Here is a 26447-nt window from a genome sequence, read left to right as displayed (position 1 = left end):
CAGCAAAGATGACAAGCTGGAGCATGTCCAAAGGAGGGTGACTAAAATGGTGAAGGGTCTGGAAACCATGCCCTATGATGAACGACTTAGGGAGCTGGGGATGTTTAGCCTGGAGAAGAGACGGTTAAGAGATGATATGATAGCCCTGTTTAAGTATTTGAAGTGATGTCATATTGAGCATGGAGCGAGCTTTTTTTCTGCTGCTCCATAGAATAGGACCTGGAGCATTGGATGCAAGCTACAGGAAAAGAGATTCCAGCTCAACATTAGGAGGAACCTCCAGAAACTAAGCACTGTTTGATAGTGGAACACACTCCATTGGAGAGTGGTTGAGTCTCCTTCTTTGGAGGTCTTTAAACAGAGGCTGAATGGCCATCTGTCAGGGATGCTTTGATTGTGAGTTCCTGCATGGCAGAATAGGGTTGGACTACATGGCCCTTGGGGTCTCTTCCAACTCTATGATTCTACGAACTCAGTTTGGAGCAGTGGAAGTAAGCTGAGGACAAAGCAGCAAACTGGTAAGAGGAGAGAGAAAATGGGTGATGTTAAAAGCAGCTGAAAGAGGGACAACAAAGGATTAATATGGGCTGCCCCAGCCAAACTGGGATAGTTCGCAGAGTCGCTGTTGTACACAATGCACAACACACATTGTAGCATTTCACACAGGTGCACTCTTTTGAAAACCCCATTGTTTTCTTTGCAACCACACGCCGGCGAGCAAGTGATGTTTTACAAGCGCCGAAGGAGACAGGGGGCTTTTGTTCCAGATGGACTTTTTTGTTTGCAACTGGCGGATTTGTTTGCAACATGGATTTGTTTGCAACTGGCGGCTGCCCAGCTGGCTCTGGCCACAAGTCCATAGGGATGGACCTGCCACCCTTGTCCCTCGACGTTTTCGTTTCCAGGGAAGAGGGCTAGTCCCTTGTGCCGAGCATCTTTCCTTGTTTAGCCTCTGTTTACCAAGGCTGCTAAGGGGACAGAAGCTGGGGAAAAGGTGGCGGGAGGGATCTTCCTTTATATTTAGCATCCCTGAGGCTGGATATAGCAACTCTGGGTTTATTTAAGAACAGACTTTCTTGCATTAAGCACGTAGAAGATTAGCAGGTAGGGCCCCCTTTGCACCTAAATGCCAGCAATGGCCTATAAATCCAGCACAGATACCTTTAAAACGTGTGGATTTTAACCACTCTCTTGCCTTTTGGTCTGAGCAATAAAACCATTTCCTAGTTTTTTGGGGTATTTCGGGCGATGTGTCCATGTTCTAGAAGAGTTTATTCCTGACGTTTCACCAGCATCTATGGCTGGCATCTGTGCTGGTGAAACGTCAGGAATAAACTCTTCTAGAACATGCCATGATGAAGCACCTCTGGCGCAGTGCCCCAAAGGCGCGGCGCGGAAGGGGTATTGTCATGGTGTGCCGCTGCACCTATGACACCCCTTTCAGAGAAAACAGAAGACGCTTTTTGCGTGCGGTTGCTGTGGCCTCCATCCGGCACAAAAAGGGGCAGCGTTCAGCCGCCCATAAATGCAGCCCCTCAGTTTGCAGCCACTGAAGTAACCTAAGGACAAAGGAGTAAAGTGGATGGAGAAAGAGAAACTGGGACATTTTGCAAGCATCTAGAATCGCAGAACCATCTGCACTTTGGTTACACCCTTAAATGGCCATTCTTGCTCTTTGTGCAAAGAACGAGAAAGCTTTCAAATGCATCCTGCGTTCCAGTAGAAAACATATTTGTTGCAAAAATCGCTGCCCAAAATTCAAATAAAAAAGATCTCCATGAAATATAACCGGCCGCTTAGCTCATCTTTCAGTCCAGCTCTCACTCACTGTCCTCTTCGGATGATTCAGCAGCGGCTGAGCCAGCATGACATATTGTGCCATAAAGCACAGCGGCACTTAAAAACACAGAACATTCATAACACAAGGACAGCGGCGGGGAAAGAGACCCTGGCCAAAACTTTGTGGACAACCTCCCTCAGAAACTGTTCTCTGATGTTTCCAAGCTTTGAGCAAAACACATTGATGCTCTCTACCCAAAAATAACCCTCTATTTAACTTCTCCTCTTTGCTCTAATACAAGGTCAACCTGTTTTCCTTTGCCATATATTTGAAGACAGCCATATGTACTAAGGATCCTGCATGCCGGATGGGGGATTCGTGAGTCAACAGTGCGATGCAGCAGCTAAAAAGGCCAATGCAATTTTGGGCTGCATCAATAGTAGTGTCTAGATCAGTGATGGCAAACCTATGGCACGTGTGCCAGAGGTGGCACTCAGAGCCCTCTCTGTGGGCACATGTGCCATCACCCCAGCACAGAGTTTGCCAGAGTTTGTTACTAGAAAGCCAGAGGGACACGGCACTTTGCAATAAATAAGTGGGTTTGGGGTTGCAGTTTGGGCACTTGGCTTCTAAAAGGTTCACCATCACTGGTCTAGATCAAGGGAAGTAATAGTGCCACTCTATTCTGCTCTGGTCAGGCCTCACTTGGAATATTGTGCCCAGTTCTGGGCACCACAAAAAGGATGTTGAGAAACTGGAGCCATGTGTGCAAAGGATACACGCTAAACTACAGACTCCAGGATCCCAGTTAAAGTGGGATCCAGCTATTACAACTGTCTTGCAGAGATGCCCCCGATCTTACCTTGCAGCTATTTTAACAGCGCACCGTACTTTCCCACAAAGCCTTTCCCTCCTGTTGGCAAAGCATGTTTAAAAAGCACGTTTCTTCCCCCTCGAACAAATTGCCTTAATGGTTTTGCAAGGCATCTTCCCAATCTTTTGGGGAAAGGCACTTATAATCTTGTAAATAAATAAGGCGTTGCTTTCATTATATCAGCAGGAATTCAATCTCGGGGGGGTTTCCCAGCCATTATAGCTGCCAAAACGCATGCTGTGCAAGGACTCGGAAGGCGGCTATTTGCACAAGGATGCAAAATGGGGGAAGAATCCATCCAGGAAGCAACGCATTTCCTGATACACGTTCTTCTTTTAAGTAGCTGAGTTTCCCATTTTCCCTTTTGGAGTCAAGGCAGGAAACCCACAGAGCGGACAAGCTCTAGGCCTGACTAAACAACTCTCCTTTAGATAGGTTTCCTGGACGTGACCATTGAGCAGACACTAACATTTAACAAGGACTCAAGTTATGGGTTTAGCTTTGAACCAAAGGGTGGAAGCGCAACTTTGTGGTACCAGCATCCCCTCCGTCTCTGAAGATGCCAGCCACAGATGCATCCTTCGGCCAGGATTATCAATGGCACACGGTGGCAGGGAGATTCAGTGACTAAGTAACAAAATGAACTTCAACACTCTCTCTCAGCCTCAGAGGAAGGCAATGGCAAACCCCTTTGAACAAACCTGGCCAAGAAAACCCCATGACGGATTCACCTTAGGGTCGCCATAACTTATAAATGACTGCAAGGTACCCAACCACAAACTCCTCCCCTGGTATGATCGATCGTGCAAAATGGAGGGAGGGAATGGAAAAGGGAAAAGAAAGGAAAAAAGGAATGTGGCTGCACCTTTAAAGCCTCAGGCTTTAATTATCATTCTGCAATGCACCTGAAGAAGGGAGTTTCTATCTATGGAAGCTCAGGGCAAAACAGAAGCCTTGAAGGTGTTGTCACAGTCCCTTTGCTCCCTCCTTTTTCAGCTGCAAGTGACTTTGTTTGAAAATGACTGGTTGTGATGTACTTCTTAGGACCTGAGACCTACAACTAACACCTAAAGGCCTGTAAATGGTCAGGATCTCCTGAACATCAGGAGTCAGGTCAGTTGGAGGGTCTGCAATGCAAGTACTTTGTGCATTTCCCCCCCAATGAAACCTAGCCAAAATCATTGGTCCTACTGTGCCCAAAGAAGAGGCACACTCCTGTTCTCTTCCCCCATTTCTCTGCCTCTCCTTTCACCATTGGAGGCAAAGAAGAGGGAAAGGCCATGAGAAACCGGCTGGTTGCTGTCGGATGCATGCGGCGTCCAGGTTGTGTTTTGCAACACTTCTTACTTCATGGGTCAAGTCCTTGGCAGCCTTTTTGGGAATGAATGAACCAGAGGTGAGTAAAGTCTTGCTCACTGAAGGTGTGGGTGCCAATGGGGCTTCGCACTGTGAAGGTACAGACATCGCATCACAGAGTCAGCAGCTCATACCTAGCAGCTTTCTCACATCAATGTGGCAATACTTACAACAGGAACAAAGGACGTTGCCCCTGGACCACTTACAATCCATGTGTCTACTCCAGCCTTCCTCAGATAGGTATTCTTCTCGACATGTCAGGCTACATCCCCATCATCCCCAGTCAGCATGCAGTAGCACACTGGGGATGATGACAGCTGTAGTCTCCCTTGTCTGGAGGGACTTCAGTTTGGGAAAGGCTCATCTCTCGCGATGGGTAGCAACCATCTTTCTGGGTGAAAGAACGTCAACATGGGGGATTGGCGTGAAGGAGATTGATAGATTTCGGATAGGATTGGTCTTTTGAGGTCTGTTCCAACTCTATGATTCTATGAGATGATTCTATTGCCTGTTACAGACTTCCAAAATAAAGAGGCTTCGGGTCTCTTTGGAGGTATGCTGTTTAAATGATGCATGGGTCCTAAGAGTCCGGAGGGCGCGCCAAAGCCACACTCCATTCCTAAGCACTGGAGTGCAGCTATGGTGCAGCTTCCAGATTCTTAGGATGCATGCATCATTTAAACAGCATACCTCCAAAGAGACCCCAAGCAGCTTTATTTTGCCAGTCTGTAACAGGCCTATATTTCAAAAGCAGCTGAAAAGGTTGGGCGACCGAGGATTTCTTGGGATTGTCCCTGCCATATCAAGGCAGGTGGAGGGTCTGCAGTGTGCCAGGCCTGCCCTCCCAGTCCAACCCTATTAGCCCCTGGAATCTCAAAGCCGCCGGACATCCCGCTGGCTGGACTTCAAGACTCATTGGTGGGGCATTTTGCTCTGTCACCCAGGCTGGCTGGCTCAAGAGGTCAGGCTAAGAATAGCCCCCCATCCCGATCCCCCTGTTGAAAGCTGGTCTGGGGTGAGATCACCCGTCTTCTGACCTGGCAAGAGGAGGATGCCGGCATCAGAGATGAATTCACATGCCAGGCGGCCTTACAGCAAGATCCCCGGCCTCCGTGCGGCATTCCTAGAAAGGAGGCACGAAAGTGACACCTCCAGCTTTATTCAGCATTTCCTTCCATTCTCTCTGGTCCGCCTCCCAATAAAACTAGGTTTAAGAGGGTGGGTTCATTTAAGAGCTAGGGAAAAATTACTTTGGAGGACCTACACATCCTATGATCTCCTAACCAGCCTTTTCATCGTATCATGGAATTGGAAGAGACCCCCAGGGCCATCCAGTCCAACCCCATTCTGCCATGCAGGAACTCTCAGTCAAAGCATCCCCATTGACAGATGGCCATCCATCCTCTGAGAGCCACTTAAAGAAATTGGCAGCATGAACTTTCCTAGACTTCAGTCTACTTCCTCGGATGCATTATAAATGTAAATATAAACATAAATGTATGTGTTGGACATAGAATCAGAAGAGACTACTTGCAGACAGGTTGAGTACCCCTTATCCAAAATGCTTGCCCTGTTCGACGTTTTGCTCTCTGTGGTTTCAGCTGCTGCTGTCGCTTGCCTTCAAGTGGTTTCCAAGTTATGGCAATCCGAAGGGGGACCTATCATGGGGTTTGCTTGGCACGGTTCTTCAGAGCCATTGTTGTTTCCAAGCTTTGGCCAGTTTACCAATGAACTTGAAAAACTGGTCCCTTTCAGGCCAGAGGTGGAAGAAACAACCGCCAGAAATGTGTTGTTGTTTTTGTAAACCACACCAAATGTTTCCACAACCGTTGCTGCTTCTTCACCTGCAGTGGAAACTGGTTGCCTCTTTCTTTTCCATCAGCTCAGCTCTTTCGCTCGAGAGGAAACAGCCAAGGCAGCTGAAGAGGAAAATGCATCAAAAGACATTGCTCCCACAGTTTGGGCGCATGCGAGCATGACTCACATGCAAAACGGACAGCCGAGTTAGCCTCAAAAAGCATTGCTTGGAGCAAGAGAAGAGGCCCAAGACATGGCATCTCCACTTATGTACAAACGTATCTGCAAAACGAAGGCCAAGCCACAGGTGCCCTGTACATGCATGTGCCTTCATGTTGCCTTTCATTGTATGGCAACCCCATGAAATGTATCATAGAGTTTCCTTAAGCAAAGGAAACTCAGAGACTGTTAAGGCGGCTTTCATCCATTAAAAGGAAGCAGAAATAACCCTGTTAACAATAATATACAATGCACAAAGCAATGCAGTATGATGGAGAACATTGGGAGCTGGATCACAGCTAAAAGGAGTTAAAAGGGGGCAGAAACTGGGGTTCGGGTTATGAATTGAGGGTGCTAGCTATCTTCTCTCCCTGACATGGAAGGGCCTGAGGTCCATAAAGCTTCACCTTGTGAGAGCAGCACTATCAGAACACTGGCTGGCACATGCATGCACAGGGCACCTGTGGCTTGGCCTTCCTTTTATAGGTACGTTTGTACATACGCAGAGAGCAGCATTATCAGAACAGTGGTTGGCACAATTACTCACCCAAAACTATAACTTTGCACAAGTCCTTTCAGACTACACGCCTCCCTCCACATTCGCTGGGGTTAGGGGTACAAGACCCCCATGAATGTGGAGAAACCATAAGAACAAAAATGCGATGATTTTACCCGAGAGAACACCTGTCTGGGAATCTCTAGGTCCTCCAATGCAACTCTGTGGCCAACATCTGACCATAGAAATGTGCTGGAGGAGCTACAGATGCCTAGCGGAGTGTTCTCTCTAGGTATCTCTAGGTCCTTCAGGGTGACTTTTGGTTGACCATAAAGTTGTAATACAGAATGCTAAATGCCCTTCCCTAACGCCAGCTCTAATGATTTTATAGGATGGACACATGTCGGTTAGGAACCATGGCTCTATGAACAAAGCCAGTGTGGTGCAATAGCAATGGCAATAGCAAGTACATTTCTATACCCCTTATCAGTGCACTAAGCGGTTTACAAATTGTAAGCTAATTGCCCCCAACAATCTGGGGACTCATTTTAGCAACCTCTGAGTCGAGCTTGAGCCCTTTCGCTGGTATTGAACTCGCAACCTTATGGTTTGTGAGTGTGTGGCTGCAGTAGTTTGAGCATTGGACTACAACCCAGGAGACCAGGTTCAGAATCCATGCTCAGCCATGGAAGTCCACTGGATGGCCTTAAGAAAGTTGCGTTCTCTCATCCTGGGAGGAAGGTTATGGCAAATGTCTTCTGAACAAACCTTGCCAAGAAACTCTGCCAAGGGATGTCGTAAGTTGGAAACAACATGAAGGCACAAGAGGGGGGGAAACCCTATACAATCAGCCCATCATATCCATGTATTTTTTATCCACAGATCTGACCATCTACAGATTGAAAATACAGTCGCCCCTTCGTTTTCACGGGGTTCAAATGGCACGGAGAGATTCGGGCGCGGCAAACGTAGTGGGAACTCCGAACAGTTTCTGAAATGGTGCAGAGATGTGGATCTCCCCATCCAAAAAAAGTAAGTGTGAATGACCCCTCCAAATGTTGCAAAGGATGATCCCAACATCCTTTACCCAATGACCCCAAAATAGCCGCAACAATTCGGGATTCCAGGTATTTATATATTTATCTGTTTTGGAGGAAGAAACAAGTTCCCTTTTAGAGAAGTGTCACAAGGTTAAAAGAGGGTGACGTCAGGCTGGAAGAAATGCTCTCCGACCAGCCGTTCCCAATGCCTTGAAAGCACAAACGCATCTTGTTGCAATAGCTCTGAGGGTGTGGAATTAGGGGAAATGGTCCTCCATGTTCTGTAAGTCATAGAGAGGGGGAAATTAACTACTCAGTAGTAAGGAATTCAATTCGTCCGGGCTCAGAATCACACTCATCTATTTCTGCATTGCAAACATCATGATCTACACTACAAACAATAGAGATATTCTAAAGATTCTGCACTCAGCCCATGCGCAGAGGCACCCTCCACCTTTCCCCCAACATTGCTTTGAAAGCGAACCATTCTACCTTTCAGATTCTGCGCTCAGCCCATGCGCAGAGGCACCCTCCACCTTTCCCCCAACGTTGCTTTGAAAGCGAACCATTCTACCTTTCAGATTCTGCGCTCAGCCCATGCGCAGAGGCGCCCTCCACCTTTCCCCCAACATTGCTTTGAAAGTGAACCATTCTACCTTTCAGATTCTGCGCTCAGCCCATGCGCAGAGGCACCCTCCACCTTTCCCCCAACATTGCTTTGAAAGCAAGGCATTCTACCTTTCAGATTCTGCGCTCAGCCCATGCGCAGAGGCGCCCTCCACCTTTCCCCCAACGTTGCTTTGAAAGCAAACCATCTCACTTTACAGGTTCTGCACTCGGCACATGCTCAGAGTCGTCCACCAACATGGCTTTCAATGAGACTGTATAACTTTAAGCCCTTGCCGAATACAGAACAAACAGGGACTTGCTTAAAGTGGAAAGAAATATCATCTATTTCAATAGAGGAATCCTAAAGATGCTGCACTCGGCTCATGCGCAGAGGCATGGCTTTCGACGCCAACCATACAACTTTAAGCACTGTCAGAACGGCAACCTTTAGGACAAAAAGGAGCGGAAGGAAGGAAAAGTGGAAAGAAATAGGGACAAAAATAGACGGAGAACGTCAGACGCAGGAAAAGGAGGCAGGGTCCCATTTGTCCTGCCATGCGGCAATGCAAAGTTCCCAAGCCCACAACAAACAATTCTAAAGCGAGGGGAACATATATATGTCTACTTTGCAATAAGGAATCGGTTTGCAATAAGTAGTAAGTAAACCTGATTGTAGATGAAATGGAGAATTGTAGGGTTATATTTAAAGGACGAGGAACAACAAGAGTCAGTCGGAGCAAAATCTGCAAGGAAGGAAGTCGTAAACATGTGTCTCTTCGGTGTGTTTTAAACACCCCGTTGCAATCTGTTGTTGTCGTGATAGTGGTTTGTTTCGTAACGTTGCGTTTGTGCTTTGTTTCGCCAGGGAGCTTGGGATGTTGTTGTCGGTAAGTGATACTAACCAAGATACGACAACGACAATGACAGCAACATGAAGTTCCTCCTAATGTTGAGGTGGAATCTCTTTTCCTGCACTTTGCATCCATTGTTCCAGGTCCTGTTCTCTGGAGCAGCAGAAAACAAGCTTGCTCCAACATCAATATGACTTCCCTTGAGGATGGATGGAGCAAGCTTGTTTTCTGCTGCTCCAGAGAATAGGGTCTAAGAAAGAGCGATTCTAGCTCAACATTAGGAAGAACATCCTAACAGTAAGAGCTGTTTGAAAGTGGAACACATTCCCTTGAAGGGGATGGAGTCTCCTTCTTTGGAGGTCTTTAAACAGAGGCTGGATGGCCATCTGTCAATGGGGGTGCTTTGATGGAGAGTTCCTGCATGGCAGAATGAGGATGGACTGGATCAAGGCCCTTTTTGGGGTCTCTTCCAACTCTATGATTCTATGATACAGAGTATACTGGACACAAGATTATTGCAGAGGAGGCCTGACCAAAGCAGAATAGAGCAGCACTATGCCTTCCCTCGATCAATACTTTTATCAATACACCTATATATATATATATATATATATATATACACACACACACACACACACACACACACACTCACCCCTCCATATCTGCAGCTTTGATATTTGCGGATTTGATCATTCACGGATTCGATTAATATGTCCTCTCTAGGAACATCTAGGTCCTCCGGCGTAACTCTATGGTCAACTTTAAGTCACACCAAAGGATACTGTATAGAGATTTCTAGAGAGGACACTCAGCTAGGCATTTGTAGCTCCTCCGGCACAACTCTATGGTCAATGTCTGGCAGATATATATATATTGATATGCATTCTATTGATTTCTGTCCTTCTAATGATATATTCTACCCTTCTGTATCTATATGATCCACTATACTTCTATAAATGCAGCCTAGAATCGCATTGGCCTTTTTTGCTGCTGCATCACACTGTTGACTCATCCAAACAAACATCCATTGGTGATGCCTTTATTGGCCAAATGAAACGCCAAAGCAGAATAGAGTGGCATAATAGTAATAATAATAATACCTTATTATTATTACTATTATTATTATTATTATTAATTAACACCCCGCTCTTCAGCCAAGGCTATCAGAGCAGCTTACAATTGGTTAATTAGACATTTCCCTGCCCTCAGGCTTATTATGCCTTCCCTCAATCTACACTTCTATTGATACACTTCTATACTTGGCATCTATACTTGTATTGATGCAGACTAGAATCGTATTGGCCTTTTGAGCTGCTGCATCACACTGTTGGCTCATGTTCAATTTGTGGTCTACTAGGACTCCTAGATCCCTTCCCCATGGAGTTTTATTGAGTCATTTTGGGGAGGTTTTGCGGGGAGGGTGGCCCCACTGGATGGGAGCCTCCAGCCCCAGGAGCAGTCTCTCTGCACGTGGGGGAAAGGCATCCCTTTCCCTGCCCAGGATTCGGCCTCAGGACCCTTTCCCCTTCCCTGCCTTACCTGCGGGAGGTCATGCTGGAGGCAGAGGCGACCCTGCGAATGGCTCCCTCGCTGGCTGAGCCTTTGGTCCACCCCAAAGAAACCCCAAGGAGTGGCCGCCCTAAGCCCACACCGGCGGCCCCAGCCACGCCCCCTTCTGCCATATATGGCAACGTCACCCGACGCCCAGGCCTCCCATTGGTCGGAGGCGGAGGCAGCCCGGACACGCCCACTCCCCGCTCAGGCGGGCCTTTGGAAAACCACCGGGAAAGCCCTCCCTATGCGTGACGAAGGCAGAGGGGGAATCCCCTCCCCGCCAATCGCGTCTGCTTAGCAACGGGCCCCGCCCAGCAACGCCCTTAAAGGGACAGAGCCCTTCACTTTACTGTATTTATTTGTTTGGTGGTTTAATATGTATTTCAGTACAGTATAGCCATAGCAGCTTAAATAATAGGTATTGATTTGAATTATATTATATTATTAAATTATTATTATTATTATTATATTAAATTATTATTATTAAATTATATTAATTAGTAAATTATTATATTATATTACGTTAATTAGTAAATTATTATTATTAAATTATATTAATTAGTAAATTATTATATTGCATTATATTATTAAATTATATTAATTAGTAAATTATTATTAAATTATATTATATTAAATTATTATAATTAAGTTATATTCTATAATTATTAAAATATCATTGAGATATTATATTAATTATTAAATTATATTCTATAATTATTAAAATATGATTGAATTATATTATATTAATTATTAAATTATATTCAATAATTATTAAAATATTATTAAATTATATTCTATAATTATTAAAATATGATTGAATTATATTATATTAAATAATTATCAAATTATATTAAATTAAGTATATTAAATTATATTAATTATTACATATATGATTATTAAATTATTATTATCAAATATTAAATTAATTATAATAAATTATATTAATTATTATATTATTAAATTATTATTATATTACATTAATCTATTATATTAGTAATTATTACATTATTATTATAGTAATAAATTATTATATTATATTATATTAATTATATAAATTTAATATGTATTTCAGTATAGCAATAGCAGCTTAAATAATAGTGTATTTAAACGATACATATAAATCAATAATATTTATTTATATGGATTATTTCTTTAAATAAATAATATCTATTATTTATTTATTTAATATTTATTTCAGTATGGCAATAGCAGCTTATCTAGTAGGTATTGTTTATTTAAATAATACATATAAATAAATAAATAATATGCACCATGATTTGAGATCGAGTCGAGGGCAGTTAGCAAGAAAAAGATATTTATTTATATGTATTATTTATTTAAATACTATATATTATTTATTTAATATGTGTTTCAATACAGCAATAGCAGCTTAAATAATATGCACTGTTTATTTAAATAATACATATAAACAGAGAATATGTATTATTTATTTATAGGTATTATTTATAAAATATTTATTAAATAAATATTAATAATCCAGTTTGAGACCACTTTGACTGCCCTGGCTCAATGCTAGGAAATTCTGGAAACTGTAGTTTTGTGTAGCTGTGGTGCCGCAATGAACTACAATTCCCAGGATTCCCTAGTCCTGAGCCAGGGCAGTTAAAGCAGTCTCAAAGTGGACCATTTCTGCAGTGTGCTTTGGACCCTTTATTGGGTCATAACCAGCCTCACTAAACCCAACTGGCCACTAGGGGGCAATAGAGATCCAAGGGACCCAAAGGTGGTCCTCTGCTCATCCTTACCTGGGAAGGAGACCCACCTGAGACATACATAGGAACATATGGGGCCAGGCACAACTCTTGGAGGCTTTGCACCTCTGAGCACACATGGCAACTACTCAGCAGCATTTACACCTCTGAGTAAGCCTAGGCCAGGTTTGGGTTGCAGGGGTTTCCACTTGGGTACCCTTGAGTCGATTCTGGCTTTAAGGAGAACTGGTTTTTTAATGCCAGGTTGGTTCAGAGGAGGTGAGCCTTGGCTTTCCTCTGAGGCTGAGATGGTGCAACTTGCCCAAAGCCATAGAATCCTACAGTTGGAAGAGACCCCAAGGGCCATCCAGTCCAACCCTATTCTGCCATGCAGGAACTCTCAATCAAGGCACTCCCGATAGATGGCCATAAAAACCTCCAAAGAAGGAGACTCCAAGGGAGTATGTTCTACTGTCGAACAGCCCTTACTGTCAGGAGGTTCCTCCAAATGTTGAGTTGGAATCTCTTTTCCTGGAGCTTGCATCCATTGCTCCATTGTCTCCTATTCTCTGGAGCAGCAGAAAACAAGCTTGCTGCATCCTCACTGTGGAGTTTATCACACTGGGGCTAATTTCAGCATTAAAGGGCATTTAAAGCATCTTGCAAATAAAGTGCAAATGGCGAGTAATCGTGCGAATGATTATCACATGCAATTGCACAGATAAAGTGATATCAGAAATGTATCGTCGCTGACATCCCGAAAGTAAGAAAATGCACCTTCTGTCAGGGATGCTTTGATTGTGAGTTCCTGCATGGCAGAATGAGGTTGGACTGAATGGCCCTGGGGTCCCTTCCAACACTATGATTCTATGATTATTATTATTATTAATATTAATATTACCACATTATTAGGGCAATGTGGCATAGTGGTCACTTCGTCCAAGCTCCCTGAGCCTTGTTCTCTTTTGGACCAGGGCTCAAACCTGTTTTTTTCCCCATGATGCTCAGCAGTCGCTCTGACCCCTTGCCTTTGCTTCGCTGAGGGAAAGATGGATCAGGAAGCACCGCCATTAGTTTGATGGAGTGCTGCTTGGAGAATTGGACTTTGGTGATAACATTGCCCCCGGCGTTTCCTTCAAGACTATTGGTTTTATTTCCCTGTAATGTCCTCGTCTAGTAACCATTTGTCAGATTTACTGCCTCTGCTGTCCTTTCCTTACGACCTGCGATCAAACCAAGAGCATGATCACTACCCATCGTTTGGAGCTGAACTGATGCATAGTTTTTCCCCATCGCCTTTCCTGCACCTGGATCCTTTTAAACAGAGCTACCAGGACCCTTGCATGCGCCACCAGCCTATGGCACTTCCTTGGCACCCAAATGTAGACTCAAGTCTAGGAAAGTGCACGCTGCCAACTCCTTTCAGCGAGTCTCAAAGATCTCTCTACATATGTATATGCAAGTCTTCCCAAAATCCAAAACACTTTGGGTGCCAAGCATTTTGGATCCGGCCAGCTGAGCCTGGAATGCCACCCACTTTGTTAAGTCAAGTCTACTTCCTTTGATGCATTTGGAAGTAGACTTAAGTCTAGGAAAGCTCATGCTGCCAAGGTCTTCCTTTCGGTGAGTCTCAAAGGTGCCACAAGATCTCTCCACATTCCCATTCATTGGGTTGCTGTGGGTCAAAGAGACAACAAATGAGAACTAAAAAAACCCCTCCGGAGTGGAGCAGAATCATCGCTGGAGGGATCTATAATAAGACGAGGGAAAGGCGGCATCTGTCTCGGGGAAATCCAGAGAACTTAGAGCCACAGATGACTTCATGAAATGTGACAGCCATGAGGCAATGCCATGCGAGGCAGAAACAGGAGCCTTTAAACCAGCGTTTCTCTGGAGACCAGCCCCAAAGGACCCCAGCTGCCCCTCCGAAAGCTTTCCATTGAGATGACTGAGGGGTCATTGTGGTGGACTCTGGTCAATTTTTCCATCCCCAAAGAAGGGAAGCGAAAGGGAACAAAAAAGCCCTTCTCTCTCCTGAGCCTTCGCCACCAAGTCAGACAGTCAAGACAGACAATGCCTTGTCTTTGGCTGCAGAAGTGTCTCCAGGGATTTGAATGAACCCAAAGCCATTTCCGTCCCATCAGACTCGGGTTGGTGGTGCGGCAACATCCTGGTTCTCCTTTTGGGGCCGGTCATACGTAGGTTTTTTGCACAGAGAGATTCGCGTCTGTGAATCGATTCAAAATCGATGCTCCGTTCCGACTTCATTTTAAGGCAGCGGATCTCTCCGTGGCATTTAAATCCAGTCCGAAGTTCCCATTCGTCACTGGATCAAAATGGACTTCCTGAACGGTGGCTGCACGATCCGAAACGATCCGATAGCTTACTCAAACTATCAGAGATGCGGATCGTTGCGGTTCTAAAAAAGAATCGCGAAGGGATCCGGTGCCGAATGCCCCGGTTTAAATGGACTTTTTGGTTTCTCCGTCTGAAAGACAGGGAAATAACCCGGTTCGGTTCCTCCGGCGCAACTCTGCCATTCTGTCGCCATTCTGATGCGCTTGGATTACAACTCCCAGCCTCCCTCACTATCGGCTATACAGTTTCATCCAAAATCCTCATAACAGTGATACCTTTATAGGGCCAGCCCAAATGTCCATTATACATGTTGCAAGCTTCCTCAGTTGCATTTGGCGTCGTTTGGGGAGGCCTCGTGTCTTCTCTGGAGGCATTGGTGCTCCAGTAAACTACAGTTCCCAGAATTCCCTATCACTGAGCCAAGGCAGTTAAAGCAGTCTCAAATTAGATTATTTCTGCAGTGTGCTTTGGGCCTGAAACAAACCAGGTGCAATCTTTTCCATTTGGTTGGATAGAGTTTGCTCGTTTTTCTCCTTGATCTCAGTTAAAAACAACAACAATGTGCGGCCTTTTTTCCAGGTATGGGTCTGCTGAGGATCTCCAGATGTTGGGCTACAACTCCCATCATCCCCGTAGATCTGCTGGGGTGCATAGAGTCATTGGGACCCTGACAACATCTGGAGATCCCAATGCTTCCTACATCTCTGCCTGAGAATAGCACCTGCTCCATCTTTTTAATGGTTTCCACCATAAGGAGGAACATGTTATCATGGGAATCACGGGGAAACGCCATGATCCAAGTGCAGACACGCTTTGTTGTGAGCATTGAGGAGGTGATGAGCTTGAAGTGAGTCTAGATTGATTGATTGATTGATTGATTTCCCATACTGTATCCGAAGGTCTCAATGTGGCTTGAACAGATTCCCTTCGGATTTGCAGAAGTAACTAAAGCAACAATGATTTTTGGTTAGTGTTAAAGAAGTTATAACTGTCATGGCAACTAATTTCTTTGGGGGGAACTTGGAGTGACAGCTGTAATTGGTAACTTTTGAACTGCAAGTTGTCTGTTTCCATGAGAACCTGCGTTGCATGAAGAAGCAGCGGTGTGGTTTTCCTCTGTTTCCTCCATCGTTTCTTTCGTTCCCCCCATTTCTTCCTTTTCTGCTTTTCCTCTTGTGTCTTTTTAAACATCGTAAAGAGGGAGGGAGCCGGTGGACTAAGAGACCACAGTTCGGACCCGAGTTCAGATGCTTGCACAGAATCATAGGCCCATAAAGTTGGAGGAGACCCCACTAGAAGTCACCTAACATCAATAAGCTTGTTTTGTTCGGAAGGAAGGAAGGAAGGAGAAGGAAGGAAGATGGAAGGGGAAGGAAGGAAGGAAGGAAGGAAGGAAGGAAGGAAGGAAGATGGAAGGAGAAGGAAGTAAGGAAGGAAGGAAGGAAGGAAGGAAGAAGGAAGGAAGGAAGGAAAGAAGGAAGATGGAAGGAGAAGGAAGGAAGGAAGGAAGGAAGGAAGGAAGGAAGGAAGGAAGGAAGGAAGGAAGATGGAAGGAAGAAGGAAGGAAGGAAGGAAGGAAGGAAGGAAGGAAGGAAGGAAGGATGCTTCTCTACACAACGTGGCTTTCCATGTCAGTTAAGCTGGTCTCCAAGAACCTTTCTCTACGTCTAGTAGCCTTTAACATGTAAACACTTCTTCCCAAGCAAGGGTCCCACAATATATACCCCAGACACTTCCATACCACCACCTTCTGAAGATGCCAGCCACAAATGCAGGCGAAACATCAGGAACAAATACACAACGTCTCTATGCCAAGAGGATGTCACTAGTCCAGTTCCATACCCTCCCACATTTCAGAGATGAAATCTGGGATACAGGTGGCCATGCGGCATCAGAGTATAGCCAAGATTGCTAAGGTTATCAGTGAGGAAGAGCACACAAAGTAGGCAATGCTGCAGCTGCTTGTGGCGCAGTGGTTAAATGCTTGTATCGCAGCCACTCACTCATAAACCGCAAGGTTGTGAGTTCAATCCCAGCCAGGGGCTCTGGGTCGACTCAGCCTGGCATCCTTCGGTCGGTTGCAAAAATGAGTCCCCAGCTTAAGCGCAGTGCCTTAGTGGTTAAGATGCCAATTCTGAAGATTGGAAGGTTGGTAGTCTGAGGCCTGAATGCCACTGATGCAGCGAACTTTTGTCAACCTAGCAGTTTGAAAGCTTGCAAATTCAGGTAGATTGATAGGTACCACTTCTCGGTGGGAAGGTAACAGCGTTCGGTGGAGTCATGCTGGACACCTGAGCACCAGAGCAGTCCTCAGACAATGCTATCTCTTCTGCTTCGAAACTGAGATGACCACTGACTACAGTCGGTTACGACTAGACATTCATGTCAAGGGACTACCTTTACCTTAGTACATCGGTGAGCGGTATAGAAATGCACTTGCTTGCATCCCTTCCTCTCCTCTCTGCGGAGTTAATGAAGTGCACTTTGAATTCAGTTTGCAGCAACTGAACAAAGCAGATGACGAAAGGGGGAAAGCAACAGCAGGAAGAGAAACTAGGACAGCTAAAGAAGTGGGACAACACAAGACAAACTGGCACTGTGCCCGCTAAACTGGGACAGTTGGCAAGCATGCGCTCCAAAGGCAACGTTCTTGCTTCAGTCGCACCGGCCAGGAAACTCTCCAGCCAGGCCTACTGTCTTCCTCCCGCTGCCTCCTTTTTCGGCTTGTAGTTGGCGCGGCCCCATGTTTTCATCCCCTGCCAGCAGACACCAGCCACCGCCTTCCCCGGCTCGCTTTGCGTCACAAGGCAAAGAGGCACAGAAGTTATGAGGCCATGGGACAACAAGGCCATTGTTGGGAGGACGGCTGCTCTTGGAGGCTCAGCTGGAGAAGAAGAAAGAAGAAGAACGGAGAAGAGGACAATCCCAGGCTGTGCCAAGGCATGGCATTTTTCTTCCCCGTCTTTGCCCAGGCCTTGGGATTTTACTGCATTGTGACTGGGCTTTTCTCTATCAGCAGTGCAACTGAATCTGTTGTTGTTGTTGTGTGCCTTGAAGGAGTTTCTGACTTATGGTGGCCCTAAGGCGAACCTACCATAGGGTTTTCTGGACAAGATTTATTCAGTGGAGTTTGCCATTGCTTTCCTCTGAGGCTGAGAGAGTGTGACTTGAAGTCACCAGCTGGGTTTCGTGTCCGAATTGAAGCCCCGATCTCCGGAGTCTTAGTCCTACTCTCAAACAGTATGGGAAGTGTGAAGTCGAAGGCTTTCATGGCCAGCATCCATAGATTTTGTGGGGGTTTGGGGCCATGTGGCCATGTTCTAGAAGAGTTTATTCCTGGTGTTTCACCAGCAGCTGTGGCTGGCATCTCTGAAGACAGGACAGGATAGTATAGGGCAGAATAACATAGGACAGATGCTAAGGCAAACCTATCAGAATATCCATGCACAAGAGAGTGTGACCTCCCCAACGCCAGCCCATGGGTTTCCATGGCTGAGCTGGGATTGCAACTCTAGCCTCCCACTTCACCATAGAAATTCACTGGGAGACCTTGGGCAAGTCCCATGCTCTCAAAGTCCCATGCTCTCAGCCTCAACGTCAACCCTATAATCCCAGGTATAGAAGGCAGTTGGACAAGATGACCCCTGGGAATGCCTTCCAATGCTAGGTGTTATCCATGGCCGAATCCCTGCCATTGCACCCCTCCCCTTCTTCTCTTTTGGGATAATTCCTGCTTGGCAGAAGAGCAGTGCCATTGGCCACCCCCTTCTCTTCTGTGAGGGTCACACTGTCTCAGCTTCAGGGGCGGCCCATGGCAAAACTCTTTATGCCAAGAGAACCTTTGGTTGGTCACATCTTCCTGTGCCATCCTGATGTTGAACAGGGGGTCAGACTACATGTTCTCTAGGATCCTATGTATTCCTAGCAGAATGGGGTTGGACTGGATGGCCCTTGGGGTCTCTTCCAACTCTCTGACTCTATGATCCTATGTGCTTCTCACTGATGCATGCCTGGCAATCCTGGCGCTGTCAATGCTGGCATCTCTAGTGTCAGTGGGAGAGTGAACCTGCCTTGAATTTGAGTCCAAATGCTAAGGCAGTTGTCGTTTTATTACCTGTCTTTCTGGCTGCATTGAAATCCCTCCAGACCATTTTAACTGACAACAGAAGTCACCTCTGAGGCAAAAGGCACACCTGGGACTCAAATGTTGTCACATTTCTCCTCCCGTGCGAGTTGTAACATCTTTGCCTGATGAAGAAGCCAGTGGAGCTTCGAACGCTCGCTGGATGTATTCCGTGCATTTTCCTTGGCCAATATCATTGCTGTGGATTTTGGATTTGGTTGCATCCAGGTTGTTGAATCCTTTCTCCCAACATAGGAGTTTATCACACTGGGGCTAATTTTGGCATTAAAGAAGCAGATTTAGTGTCACGAAAGGACAACTAGTTGTGAGTTGTTATTCTCATAGCAGTTTTATTTCCAGGGATTGAGCAAGGAGGCATGTGAGATTTTCCTACCCAAATGGCTTATGTGCACTTTGACTTGAGTTGATAGTGGACACTTCAGGCTGCAAAATGTCTTGGGTCATCCCTGCTTTTAATGCGGTCACATACTATCTTACAGTATGCTTCTATGTAGGACCATAGCAGCCCAAATACAATGTGCCATGATAATGGAAGACAACCAGACTGCCAGTGGTTTCCATGTCAGTGGGACAGTGCATCCATGCCAAGTTTGAAGTCGTTCGAGGAGAAAGCAGAAAGGTTCAGAACCTTAGATGACGACTCTACAGTTTGGTCTAAAACCCAAAACAGATCCACCGTTCACTGACATGGTAGCCAACCACCCCCACTGGACTCACCCACCAAGCTGTACATAGTTTGTGGTGCTGGCGAAAAGTCAAAAACAAACTCTTCTAGAACATGGCCAGATAGCTCCATAGCTTCCTCAGATGCATTTGGTAATGCTACCATCTCCAGACTTGAAACAGATCGTCCACTGGGCTTCCGTTGTGTGTCCCAAATCTTACCCATTTGGTTAATATACAATAGGATAGGAATGCAAACTGGTATTTTGTTTTATCCCTTAAATCATGCTGCCTCTTTCTATGTGAACACTATACACTAAGTCAATGTACCAAATAAGCTTTAGAAAAGAACAAAGGCCTTGTAAGAAAGGTTGCGACATCTTTTGGGAAGGTTTTGGGGTCCTTTAAGAAGTGTTCAGTTTTCTCTTTACCCTGGGCCCACAGATATTTGTTTCAAGAAAGTCATGGCAACTATCAATGGTGGGACTTTTCCGTCGCCTGTGATGCCAACACTGGCGCTCAGGTGCCACGCATGGTTAAAACCCTCAGCACATGAAATTGTTTTGCAGCAATGATCTGGACTTCAGCCCCCCAAATGCTGCTGGTCCTTCAGGTACGATGCCACTGAAACCTGGCAGTTTCAATATGGAGAGAGATCTTGTAGCACCTTTGAGACTAAGAGAAAGACAGAAGTTGGTGGCATGAGCTTTCGGAGACTTCAGTCTACTTCCTTAGATGCATTCAGATGTAGACTGGAGTCTAGGAAAGCTCATGCTGCCAACTTCTTCCTTTCCATTAGTCTCAAAGGTGCTACAAGATCTCTCTACATAGTGATTCTAAGACTAACCTGGCTTTATCTTCCCATTTGCACCAAGTGGGAGCTCCTAAATGCCCAGGTCGGAGAAGGCCAGGTTGTTGGAAAGGGATCCAGGGTATTCTATTTCGGGGAGAGTTTACATCGCGGCGAAGGCCTCCTGGGAACTCTTCTTTTTGGGTGGGCACAACACATACACAACGTCTCCAAGGATCGTTTTGCTGCAATAGCTCTCCAACCTACTCCTGTTGGTAGGTTGTTGTAAACAACAAAGAGAGGCACAGCCGGGCAAAGCCGAGACATGTCTGGATAAAAATAACGTGTGGAAATAGGTCCCGCAGCTGCTCTTGTGCACAGAGGAGAGGGGCGGGAGTTATTTAAAACGGGCAATTGGGGTTGCCAACTTTTTAGCTGCTCTTAGGGCTTTGGATCTGCAAAGGACAGTCCTTTTGCTAAGGGCAGAGGCAGCCTGCTTCTGCGCAAACGGTTTTGTGGAACCATTAAAAGTCAGGAAAATGTCAGTTTAGGTTTTTGTTGTTTATTACATTGTTTGCCACCAAGTCGGGGAGAATGACGCTTCCCCCCTTCCACAGGTACCCAAAAGGTCTCAGGCCCTCCATCCCCGATGCTACTTTCAGGATCCTTTTAGGAAGTTGCGCAGAGGTCTCTGGGGCCGCAGTTCCCCTCCCACTTCAGCCTCACACATGAACACCATAAAAATAATGCCTTCCCCTCCTTCCAAAGTCAGTACCAGATCAGTGCGCTGGCATCCATGACGCACAGCCCTGGGTTTTGTGTGAGAGAATGGGGACTCAACATTAGGCAGAGAAGGCAGAGCACCAAAGAAAGATGAGTGGAGCTGACGGGGGAAAGATGCCACTCTTATGCTTTGCCCATTGATAGGGCAGTTTGCTTTCGGAGATGGGATTACAAGGCGGCGTCACCCTCATTCCCGGACCTTTCCGAAAGATGCCCACACTTCTTGGCAGTGTCAAAGGGATGGGCGATCGCGCTCGGTCTTCCCCACAAAGGTCCTTTCAGTTCAGTGAAAGCACTCGCTTTGCCCACAGAGTAATGGCTCTGGAAGCTTTTTCTTCGGAGAATAAAAGACAAGGCAAGAAGAGCCAATCTAAACATAACCGATCCTGTAGGAACACAAACCCAAAAGGTGTCTACTGCTGGTTTTGTAAGGTGTCATCACTCGTTTCATTGAGCACCAGAGACTAGAACGGGGATTTGTCTAAACATTATGTTCCTACTGATTTGACGAAAGGTGCGCTGTCTGGGAACACTGTCAACTTTCTCCCCACCAGAAAAAAAGTTACTAGTCGTCCCTCCATTTTCGCGGACTTTGAGTCCGCGGTCTTGGTCCTTTGGGGACTGGTAAAGAGAGGGTTAAAATGGTGCATGGTGCAAAAATGGAGGGACAACTGTATTTTGGACTACAACTACAACAATCCGCCATTGGAAAAAGGGCAAGATGTTCAAGCTCTGCTTCCCACCCTCCTATCGTTCCTCTCTTACTCTCCTTACTGGCTCAACCCAAGAGCGCACCTTTCCATCCTTCAGACCAACCATTTTGCCAGGGAGGAGAATCCCCAGTTCAATGTGATGCCGAAGGCTTTCACGGCCGGCATCCACAGTTTTCTTGTGGGTTTTACGGTCCATGTGTCCGTGTTCCAGAAGAGTTTATTCCTGACGTTTCGCCTCCATCTGTGGCTGGCGCAACGTCAGGAGTAAACTCTTCTAGAACAGGGCCACATAACCCGAAAAACAATGCCCGGTTCATTTTGGAATCAGCGGAAGCATGTCCAAAGAGAGAGCAAGAGTTAAGAAAAAGACATATTCAGTGTTTGCCATCCTAACTGTGAGTACAAGATAATAGCAAGCCTAGTAAAGACTAAAAGGGCGAGTGCGTCGGTCCGAAGGTTTTGGTCCAAGTCCTTTGGACGTCCTCAGCAGATGCCTCACATGGGCTCAGCCCTCTCCCCACAACGCTCCCCATGCTCCCATGTGCTACTGGCCATGGCCTCTTCTCATCCCCCCAACGTATGTCTTTCTCCAAAGTCACAGCAAATGGACATCTTTGCAGACTCCTAGGAAACTTGCCCGTCTTCTCCTTGCCAGCTTCGGCCAAAACCCGATTCTTCTCCTTATCTTTATTATTTTAATCATTATTATTTGTTTCAAGTATGAATGACATTTACAGCAGACAATGACGTCCAAAAGCAGGGCGGGCGGCTGGGTTTGGAAGAAGCATGTTTGTTCCTTGGTCACATCTTGGGAGTTTTGTTTTCTTTCTCTCTATCTCTCTCTCTGTTTTTCTTTTTCAAAAATGGAGGCTTGGCTCCTTCTCAAAAGAGTCCAACTGGCTTGGATGAGATAACGCCGCAACCGAACGAGTGAATGGAAAATAAAGGCCCACCCCGAAAGTCCTCTCTTCATCCTCCTCTTTGTCTCCCTGCTCTCCCCCCTCCCTTCCCCCCACAAAAATATAAAAAGCAATAAGTTTACAAAAATAGAAAATAATTACAGCAATAGCTGGGAGGAGGAGGAGGAAGGAAGAGAGAGGGAAGGAGGAGGAGAAGTGGAGGGAGGAGTAGAGAAGGGAGGAAGGAGGTGCCGCCGGCCATCTTTATTTGGCCGAACACTGTAATATGGTGGGGTTGTTTAGAGCGTCCTCCACCAAATGCAGTTCTTGGCGGTCGATGATCACGTCTCTTATGCAGCCGATGAAGCCGGTGCTGTAGGCTTTGGGGAGCTTGTGGGCCACGCTGAGCTTCTCCAGTCCTCCTGTGAAGGCAGTTGGGGAAACCGAGTCAGCAAGGAAGGGGCTGGAACCCAAATAGGGCAAAACAGGGGTGTAGTTATGGAGAGAGAGATCTTGTAGCACCTTTGAGACTTAGGGACTACAGATTGGGAGAAAGGGGCAGACAGAGGCTGCTCATTCCCCCCCGGATCGTGGCGCACCAACCAAACGGCGCGGCAACGATGTGCTGGGAAAAAGGAGCTGCAAAACACAGCTCCTTTCTCTGCCACTGCCGAGATGCCTTAAGTGCCCTGGAGCGGCACTGTGACATCCCTCATGCACCGTGCTGTTTGGATGTGGCACACAAGGCACATCATCATTGTGTGCGCTGTGTAAATGGCAGCATACCAAGATGGCACCCGCGGCACATGGTAGGGCTTGGGAGCGTGGTAGGGCTTGGGAGCATGCAGCTCCCAAGCCCTACTTTCGGCTCCAAGCTGGTGCAAAGTGCCAGTCTATACCAGGTCTAAGTGAAAGAAAGAAGTTGGCAGTATGAGCTTTCATAGACTTCAGTCTAATTCCAGATGCATCTTAGAAAGTAGACTAAAGTCTATGAACGTTTACGGTGCCAACTTCTTTCTTTCACTTAGGAATTTACCGCATTGCTAAAAACCCTGACTTACCCCTGCCAGGTCGAAGTCTCGGCATAAAGTCAGGTGTTATCATACGCAAAATGGTGCCGACGCTACCAGCTGAGTGCAGCCTGGCTAACTTCTGGCTAGAAGCCATGCTCAGCTGGCTGATTTGCAAAGCCGAGAGCTTCCCGTCTTGAAAAGGGTCTGGCTGAGCACAGCTTTTAGCTGGCAGTTAGCTGAGATTTGGCTGCCTGGTGGCATTTTGTGTATGACAATACCCGACTTTATCCCGAAAGAGACTTCAATGCAGCAGGGGTAAGTCGGGGTTTTTAGCAATGCGGTATACCCCTTAGTCACAAAGGTGCTACAAGACCTCTCTACATAATGATTCTACAGACTAACACAGTATATCTTCGAATTCTACAACTACGGGGGGAGGTAAAATGAAGACATTGCTTCCCCCAAAATAAGAATTCTGCCCCCCCCATGATCTTTTCTTTCACTCCCCATAGAATTTGCATCTGCGAAATGTTGCAGGGCATGGCATCATTAGCCTTCCTCAGCAGCATCCCGGTGTGCTGGACTGCAGCTCCTATCATGCCCAGCCATCCTGTCCATTGGGATGATGGTAGTTCTGTTCTCATCTGGGGGGCATTAATTTGGGGGGTTTGTAGACAAAAGACTCACCTAGCCAAAGGGCTCCGTCTGTGTCCAACTGTGTTGCTCCCAAAGGAGAAGAGCCTGTGATGGGGGCTTCGTTGCCGACTTGGAGGGACCCTTCTCGATGCACTCTGCAAGGGAAAAGCAAGCGGTTATCAAAGCGTTTGGAGCTCTCGCTGAATGGGTTTTGCAACCAGTCTTTGGCTCAAGTGATCTTTTGGGGAGCTGGTTTCCCCATAATGAAACTGGAACAAGAATGATCCCCAATTTTACAATATTGGGAAGATATTTTTTGGGATCAGTAAGGACTTATTGAATTATTAATGGTTAAAGTAATAATTCTGGAATCTATAAGCATATATCAAGACAGAGGCTGGAAACAAATAGATATGTAGAATTCTTATGGGTTCACAGGAATAGAAAGCAATGATAATTTCGGGATGAAAATGGAGTTAAGAAAAAGATAATGATACATATTTTAGGGTTATTTTAATTTAATTATTGTAATGGGATTACTTGAAAAGCCACTTAACAATATACATAACTGGAGAGAAGTATCCAAATAAGATCACATAACATTAAAGAGAAGGAAGGTCAAGAAGAATAAGCTAAAGGTAAATTTCGGAGTTGTAGGCAACTCCATGCTATGGCCTTGATCCAGCCTTTCCAGGGCACAAAAAGTGGCTCCTTTTTGCACCCTGGAAAGGGTGCAATAGCCACAGCTTGAAGGTACTTCTTTGGTGCTGCACCATAACGCCGCACATCGTGTGGAGCAGCGCACGGCATCATGGCACCTTAATGGCTGGTCTGCACATGGCCTAAAATAGTATTCCAGTAAATCCTGAGAGCAGTACCTCAGGTTGCTCCTTTAGAGACAGGAATAAAGCCCAGGGCAGGTTCACTGTAACCTGACACAAAAGCCAGCAGCCATTCCTATTGCAGAAGATCCAGGTGTCCCATTCTTTGTACAGGAGGTTGGATACAACATTTAAGACAGTGAGGTGGGGACATAACTACAAATCGAGTAAAAAATGACAACCCCCTTCTCTGGAGTCTTTAAGTGGAGGCTGGATGGCCATCTGTCAGGGATGCGGTCTCTTCCAACTCTATGATTCTATGAAACGGGATGCTGCCTGAAAACCATCCATTCATTTGTATATAAATAGTTGGCACGTCTCACTCCATCTCGAGAAGCTGAAATGTTTGAAGATGCCGGACATCAAACACGTAGGATTTGCCTTCCATCTTGCGGCGGAAGAATTTCTCTTGCACCAAGAGAAAGGGGCTTCTCAGCAGTGGCCACTTTGTGCAGAATGCCCTCTTTGCTTGCATAAAGTCCTCTGGGCACAAAGCAAAAGGTCTTTCTGTTTTCGCAAGCGTTGGAAATCTTGCCGTTTTAATCCTGTGTTTTAAGTGTGGTGGGGAATTTTTAGGCCTTGCATTGTCTCTGATACTCAGTATGCCTTTAAAAGGCTTTTCTCTGCCTTTTGCATTCGTATCACTGCTGGCCTTTTGAAAAGTATTATTGCAATGCCTGCCGTGGAGTATTTTTGTGTGTGTGTGTGCGCTTTTAAAATTGCCTTTGCAAGGAAAGGGTACCGTCTCCAGAGAACAACAATTAATGGGCAAATGCTGAATGGATGGAGTTAGAATGCTTCTTCCTTCAAAAACAGCTCCTGTATGTAAATGCAATTGGCTAATTAATCAGTTAACGAACTCAAGCTTATTGGTTTCCTTGATTTACGATATCCTTGATTTGGAAACAGCCATAGAAACGTCGGCATTTCCCATTTGCATTACAGATCCCTAGGGCAGCGCTCTGCCCACTCTACACTCCTGCCCTAAATGGTCCTATCTCAGGCATTAGGTGTCGGGTTCAAAAAGCAAATGATTCCATATGCATGTCTCTGTTACTATTGCAGAAGCATGTCGCTGGTGGCGCAGTGGTTAAATGCTTCTCCTGCAACTACAAGGTTGTGAGTTCGATCCCAGGGCTCCAAGGTATGCTCAGCCTTCCATCCTTTCATAGGTTGATAAAATGCGGACCCAGCTTGTTGGGGGTAATTGGTTTACAGAAATTGCTTAGGGGGGTCTTGAGTTCATGGATAAGTGGAGTAGAAATGTACTTGCTATTGC

The 26447-nt window shown here is 45.9% G+C and overlaps 2 protein-coding genes across 7 annotated transcripts in view; both read right to left on the bottom strand.

Annotated features, from left to right (window-relative positions):
* The window catches only part of LOC121937372 (tyrosine-protein phosphatase non-receptor type 11-like), a 46629-nt gene extending 35972 nt beyond the window's left edge, over nucleotides 1–10657 (bottom strand). Inside the window, exon 1 of the mRNA XM_042480525.1 lies at nucleotides 10562–10657. Within this exon, the coding sequence (XP_042336459.1) occupies nucleotides 10562–10575 (14 nt within the window). The 5' untranslated portion in view covers nucleotides 10576–10657. The remainder of the gene's footprint in view (nucleotides 1–10561) is intronic.
* Nucleotides 10658–20789: 10132 nt separating this feature from the next.
* The window catches only part of AGRN (agrin), a 268660-nt gene continuing 263002 nt past the window's right edge, over nucleotides 20790–26447 (bottom strand). For all 6 annotated transcript variants that reach the window (XM_042479221.1, XM_042479223.1, XM_042479222.1 and 3 more), the window contains 2 exons: nucleotides 24339–24442; nucleotides 20790–23060 (listed from right to left, as the gene is read on the bottom strand). In XM_042479221.1, coding sequence (XP_042335155.1) covers nucleotides 22903–23060; nucleotides 24339–24442 — 262 coding nt within the window. In that variant the 3' untranslated portion in view covers nucleotides 20790–22902. The remainder of the gene's footprint in view (nucleotides 23061–24338; nucleotides 24443–26447) is intronic.

This window comes from Sceloporus undulatus, chromosome 7, assembly GCF_019175285.1.
Source record: "Sceloporus undulatus isolate JIND9_A2432 ecotype Alabama chromosome 7, SceUnd_v1.1, whole genome shotgun sequence".
Taxonomy (NCBI): domain Eukaryota; kingdom Metazoa; phylum Chordata; class Lepidosauria; order Squamata; family Phrynosomatidae; genus Sceloporus; species Sceloporus undulatus.
The sequence above is the reverse complement of the archived record's forward strand: the minus strand, read 5'-3'. Positions and strand labels throughout refer to the sequence as shown.